The 6,737-nt window shown below is 51.1% G+C and overlaps 1 protein-coding gene across 2 annotated transcripts in view; it reads left to right on the top strand.

The window, feature by feature from the left end:
• The first annotated feature begins 689 nt into the window (after nt 1-689).
• Nucleotides 690-6,737, top strand: part of RASSF4 (Ras association (RalGDS/AF-6) domain family member 4) — a 21,431-nt gene continuing 15,383 nt past the window's right edge. The window contains exons 1-3 of one of the 2 annotated variants that reach the window (XM_014537464.1): nt 690-713; nt 2,086-2,179; nt 4,653-4,728. In XM_014537464.1, the coding sequence (XP_014392950.1) occupies nt 2,118-2,179; nt 4,653-4,728 (138 nt within the window). In that variant the 5' untranslated portion in view covers nt 690-713; nt 2,086-2,117. Of the gene's footprint in view, nt 714-2,085; nt 2,180-4,652; nt 4,729-6,737 lie in introns of those variants that run through there. The other variant, XM_014537463.1, reaches the window with a different exon arrangement.

Below are 6,737 nucleotides of genomic sequence, written 5' to 3'. Positions count from 1 at the left end.
TACACACAGGTGCACACACATGCACACACGCACACACGGGGCATGAGGTGGAGTGAGCAAGGTTTGTGTGAACAGACTTTGGGTTTGGGAAGGAGCCAGCCTCGCTGGTGTGGAGGACAGACCGTGCACCCTGTCTGTGCCACCTCCCAGGATAACTTAACCCCTTGGACTCCCGGCTGCAACGTGAGAAAAGGGAGGAGGAGGCAGGGTCAAGGGTGGGAGTGTATTTTGAGGTGTGGCTCACTGCTTAACACACAGAGGCCCTTGATAGGAGAGTCCTCCCCAGGGTGGCGTGGAGAGAGTTGAAGTAGGAACCTTGTGGGAGATGCCAGTTCAACAGAGAACGCCCCAGTGGAGTGACCCTCCCACAGAGGTGGGGACTGCGAGAAGCTCCCAGACCTCCCCAGGATGAGTGGGGAGAGAGATAGGTAGTTTCCTGTGTGAACCCACTATCCCCTGGAGGGCGGGTTACCCCACTGTATAGACGAGAAAGGATGGTCCAGAGGTGCCAAACACACTCCCGGAGTCTGGAGGCTGTGCTAGACAAAAGGATAGATTCATTCCAGGGTCTTGGAGTTTGCAAACTGGAAAAACAGCGAGGCAAAACCCAGGAGTGTTTCAAAGAAGGAAGAAAAGTTAAAAGTGCATTCTTGGCCATTATCAGCCCTGCATTCTTGCCCCGGGAATCGCTCCAAGAGGGTCACCGGTCGGAGGTATGTCAGGTGATCGGGAACAGGGGTGCAAGGAGGCCTGGTCACTCCAGGGGTCTGGATAACAGCTCTCAGGTGGGTGGATCCGAGTCCTCAGGGGGTAATTAGAGGCTCACCCGGAGGCCCAGATGTGCATCCAGGCACTGACACAAGACTGGAAAGTTCAAGAAGTTTCAGTTCCCAGGCGAGGTAGAAAGGGGATGGAGTCTTTCCTGTGCCTCAGCTGCACAATGTGAACAGTTTTAGCAGCTTATATCAGGGGTCCTCAAACTTTTTAAACAGAGGGCCAATTCACTGTCCCTCAGACCATTGGAGGGCCGGACTATAGTTTTAAAAAAAACTATGAACAAATCCCTATGCACACTGCACATATCTTATTTTGAAGTAAAAAAACAAAACGGGAACAAATACAATATTTGTATTTGTAGTTTGAGGACCTCTGGCTTATATAGTCCCTTCTTCACTCTTTCCTCTGGGGTGTGAGTCACTGTTCAAGATCAACGCAGAAAGGGCTAAAGGACAGAATCTGGGCGCTAAGTGCTGTGTTCACAGTGGCCTTGCTGCTTCTTCACTGGGAATCTTGGGCAAAGTGCTTGCCTTCTGACCCCGTTTTCTCACCCACAAAATGGGAACATTTACCTCATAATGTTGTGAGGAGTAAATGAATTACAGTAAGCCCTCACAATGCTGGCAATAGCTTCTGTGACTTTAAGTGCAATGACATCTAAAGAAACCGGTTTTACAATAGGCTGAATGATATGCGGGAGTTAAGTTTCCGCAGCATCTCAGCAATGTGGTGACAAAACAGCTGCAGTTCATAGAAAATGCTCACCGCAGTCTGTGGCAAGTAGTGAGCATGGTACCTGTCAGCCCGTCCCTCGGCAGCTGGCCGGGGCGAGGACTCCAGGGGCAGCCCAGTCCCGCCCTGGGCTCAGCGGGAATGGAGGAGACAGGCCCAGGCTACTTTGGAAGTTTGGAGGAGTAATCGGGACAGAAACATTATTCAGGGTGTCCCAGGGAGGGAAGGAAGCACCTGTCCTGAAACATTTAGGAGATTGATCCTGACTCCTAGGGATTGTGGAGAGGTTCCGGGAGGGGGGCTGATAGAGCTGGCAACTGCTGACTCGGCAGTTCTGAGCTTGGCCCACCAGGGGGCGCTTGGCTGACACATGTAGGTGTGGAACCCCCTTAAGTCCACTGGGCCTGACCTTCCTCTGGCTGTCCTGTGCCAGGGAGTAGGAGGGATGAGGGGACTGTGGATGCAGGATTGGGAGGATGGAGGTGGGAGGTGAGGCCAGGCAGCCGGCTCTGGGTGCCGCGCTGGCCAGCTCTTCCCGTTCACCTGTGTGTGTGCCCTTCCTGGTCTTGCTGGCAGGTAGCTTCCGGGTCTGCAGACAGGAGGAGAAGATGAAGGAAGATTGCGCACCCAGTTCTCACGTGCCCATCAGCGACAGCAAATCCATTCTGAAGTAAGCCTGTGTGTGCAGGGAGGGGTGCATGCCTGAGGTCTCCATGGACAGCCTTTGGGTGGAAGGGTTCCTAGATGGGAGGTGTGCCTGCCCCAGGGACAGTGATGGGGGCCTGTCATGGTCTTGGTTGTCTTTGGAGATGGAGGATCTCTTCAGGGTGTGTGTTTGACGTCTGCCCCCTCTGGCCCACAAAAGCAGGAAAGCCCCAGAGTGCCCACTGTGACTCTGCAGAAATGGTATTTATTTAAAAGCTAGAGCAATGCTGAAAAACAAATAAACGAACAAAAATAACTAGAGCAATACTAACATTCTTATTGTTGTGTTAAACAGTTAAGGAAAAAACCCTCAAAATTGGTTTTGAGTTTTTACTGAAGAAAGTGCATTTTATTGACATAACTAGAGGCCTGGTGCACGAAATTTGTGCATAGGTAGGGTCCCTAGGCCTGGCTGGTGATCAGGACCAATCAGGGCCTTCCGGCTGCTGGCCAGGGCCTTCCTTCATTCCATGCTGCCTCCTGGTGGCCAGTGCACATCATAGCGAGTGATCGAACTCCCGGCCTCCTGGTTGAACTCCCAAGGGGTCACTTTTATATTAGCCTTTTATATATATACATCGTAGATGATTTTTAGCTTTGCTTATTTTTATTTTAGGATACTCTTTAAATGTTTATTTTAGGATACTTTTTAAATGTTTAGGATGCTTTTTAAAATTTATTTCTGAACTAAAGAAAAGTATAGTTGTGATTTTATCTTGCTCTTTGAGTTCTGAGTCTAAACATTGTCTACTTTGGGCAGCTCCTACCTGCCATCCCACGGGGTGGGCTAGCTTTTGTAGAGACGGCGCCCTGGGTCCTCCTGCTAGAGACCCTGAGAGCAGACGGCATTCCCTTGTATCACTCCCAGTGCTGCCCATACCATCATTTTCTTATTTACATTTTATAATAAGAACAATATTAGATATCATTTTGGGAAAAGTCATAATCGCCATAACATGATTAATTTCATATATGTGTGTGGGGGAGGTGCATCCTAATAATTTTGTGTTTAGCGTTTACACACTTATAAGCCCAGTGAACATGCAACATCGAATGCTGCTTCGTTGATGCCATGAAGTTGGTTACCGTCATCCCCACGTTGCAGAGTGGGTGCTGCTCACCCACAGCTCGGGGTTGTTGCAGTGCCACTGCTGCGCTGCCTGAAGAAGATATAGGGCAGCCTGTCCAGGAGGGAGCTGCCAGCAAGTGTGGCCGCCCAGCACAGCCCTGTGGCTGCCCAGCACTGCCCTGTGGCTGCCCAGCATGGCTCTGTGGCTGGAGGGGCGAAGTTAATGTAAAAGATGCTCCAGATGGCAAACACTTCTTACAAAATAAAATAATGAGCAAGGTCTCATTAATATTTTTATATAGGTGACATGCTGACATGATAATATTTTAGATATACTGGGTTCAATAAAGGGTGTTACTAACACATTGCGGACAGATCACGAGAATTATTGTGTTTCCTGTTATTACACAGTGTTTTGCAAAATATCACATTTTTAAAAAGATATTAGCTTGTAAGAACATGTAATAAATAACTTCAAAATGCAATGGGTATTTAATTTTAAAGTGTGCCTTTAACATTTATGTAAAATGTTTTTTGTACTCATTCAATAGAAACTTATCTGGCCACTGGCTAAAGTTAGCAATAAAACTACTGGTCCGCAGTGTGTTTACACCTAATCTCACCTGTTTCGTTTTTCTCTTGTATTGTGGCTACTACAGATGTGACTCGCCTAAATGTGACTCGCATGTTGTATCTGTTGGATGGTGCTGCCCTGCAGAGCCCAGCTCGGGCACAGGCAGCTGTCATTGTCTTCTCTCTGCCCCACCAGCCAAGCACAGTGTGGTTTCCCTTTTGTTCTGGGGAGAAAACATTTGGGCCCAGTGGCCTCCCTGGGCCTTCGGGGTCTTACTCACTGCTGTCACCTTCATCCCGTGGTCGTGCCTCCAGGAGGTCGGGATGGGAAAGAGGCCGGTAGCCCTCATGGCGCCCACACAGCAGCCATGCCGGGCCCTGGTAGGCAGTAATGTGCGGGAAAGCTGGAGCCTTCAAAATGTCAACAATCTGAGCCCCAGGGATTTACTTGAGGAAGTGACTCAGAAGTAAAGTACAGGGAGGCCATCAGGAACTTTTGTCCACGATAGTGAATGTGTGCAAACACCCTCGCTGTACAATGATGGGGTCCATCTGTGAGTTTTCACTTCCCTCTAAGTCCCACCCCTACGCCTTCCATGAGGGCTGGTATGTGCAACCCTCAAGGAGACTGAAGGGCGCGTGTCCAACAGCAGTCTGGTCTCTTAACCAATTATGCGTGGCCAGAAAGATGTGTGCTGTTATGCCCATTCTACAGATGAGGAAACTGAGGCCAAGGAGGACAAACACCTTGTCCGAGGTCTGCCCACTCAGGATGCACGTGTCCCTCCCTTCTCAGGTCGGAGCTCTTAAACCTGCTGAAAACCTACAACTGCTACCATGAGGGCAAGAGCTTTCAGCTGAGACACCGAGAGGTAAGGCCTGGTTCTCTTCTTTATTCGGAGTCACCATTTATCTGCCATTTGCAGAAGACAGCCCCAGTTTACACCTATTTTCCAGGGTAATTATTAAGCCCGTGTCCCTCACTCTCAGAAGTGTCCCCACTTGGATAAAGAATTATAACAGCAGTTCTCAACCTGTGGGTCACGACCCCCTTTGGCTGTCCAACGAGCCTTTCACAGGGGTTGCCTAAGACCATCCTGCATATCAGATATTTACATTACGATTCATAACAGTAGCAACATTACAGTTATGAAGTAGCAACGAAAATAATTTTATGGTTGGGTCACAACATTGAGGAACTGTATTTAAAGGGCCAGAAGGTTGAGAACCACTGAATTACAAGGTCATCCATCCTCTGAGTGGGGCACCAGGTGGCAGCAGCCAGGATCTCTCCTTGAGGCCCCTGTCAGGGGTGCAGAGGGTCAGACTATCCCTGTGAGAATTCAGAGCCGGCGGGAGTCCTCCTGTGGGCCTTCTCCTTCCAGCTGGGACTCTTGTCCCGGTGAATTGCCAGGACATTGGAGTTTGAAATCTTTCAGCCATCCCACAGCACAACTGGGCTCAGCACGGGGCTCTGGCACAGGGCAATCGAGGCGTGAAAGGAGATTACTCTGTCAATCAGAATCAGCAGAGGGAAGGGCTTAAAGGGAAAGGTGCTCCCAGGGCCAGGCAGGTCAGAAAGTGAAAGGCAGGGCTGGCGGAGGGCTTGGAGGGCAGAGAGCACCGGTCCCACCTGCAGCCGCTGCTGCCCACCCGTCAGGCCCATGGGCTGTGCAGGAGCGGGGACTGGCCCACTCAGACCCTTCCTGGTATTTCAACGGAAGCTAGACACCTGGGATTCCATGTGGAATTTCCCAAACCTCGAAACCCCATGTGAGCTCAACAGAGCGTGTCTGTAGGCCATACAGAGGCTGCGGCACCAGCGGACTCCGGGGAATGGCCAGCAGGGCCCAGGCTCGGGGGCCACTCACTGAGCAGATCAAGCAGAGGCCTGGCCCTCCCGCCCTCTGAACCCTCAGGCTGTTCACCTGGGACCCAGGCTGGGGCACTGGCCCCACCTCGGTCTCACTCAATTTCCTTGTAAAGCCCCCTGGGGAGACTTACTGTGTAAGGTTTTATTGGGGGTTTCCACGGTTGAGACCAGGTGACTCCTGGACCCTCCGGCCTGTCAGTGTCTGTAAGAGCCAGCAGCCTCCGAGTTCCCTTCTGTTGCTGAGCCCAAGGATGGGCAGTTCACACCCCATCCACCCACAGACCCCTTCTCCAGGGGGCGGCCACTGCTCGTCCATCTTCATTCCCTTTAGCTGTTCAAACAGCCACGCATCCTCCTGCAGGTCCCAGACCAGAGGGTGAGCCCAGTGTCCGGGCAGCTGTGGGCCGCTGGGGGTCCTCTGTCAGTGCCACGAAGGAGGGCCAACTAAAACCCACCTGCCAGACCGAATCGCTGGGCCACCTGGATACCGGTCAGGCAGTGCCGGGCTGCCTGTGATGGCCGGTGACGGCACACACTCTCGGGGCCTGGGCCACCCCTGACACCTTGTTCCCCACCCGGCTCTGCCGAGGGCTCCTTCCCTCACGCACTCCCTCTGTAGAGTGGCCTCTAGCACCTGTCCCACCAGCCACCTGCCCCAGCTGCTCACTGCGAGGGGCTCTGAACCCACTGCCCTGCGAAGTCTGGCCTCACTGTCTTGTCCTTACTCTAGTGCAGTGGTTCTCAACCTTCCTAATGCCACAACCCTTTAATACAGTTCCTCATGTTGTGGTGACCCCCAACCATAAGATTATTTCGTTGCTACTTCATAACTGTAATTTTGCTACTGTTATGAATCATAATGTAAATATCTGATATGCAGGATGTATTTTCATTGTTACAAATTGAACATAATTAAAGCATAGTGATTAATCACAAAAACAATATGTAATTATATATGTGTTTTCCGATGGTCTTAAGCTACCCCTGTGAAAGGGTTGTTTGACCCCC

Source organism: Myotis brandtii, unplaced genomic scaffold (genome assembly GCF_000412655.1).
Source record: "Myotis brandtii unplaced genomic scaffold, ASM41265v1 scaffold1032, whole genome shotgun sequence".
NCBI lineage: Eukaryota > Metazoa > Chordata > Mammalia > Chiroptera > Vespertilionidae > Myotis > Myotis brandtii.
The sequence above is the reverse complement of the archived record's forward strand: the minus strand, read 5'-3'. Positions and strand labels throughout refer to the sequence as shown.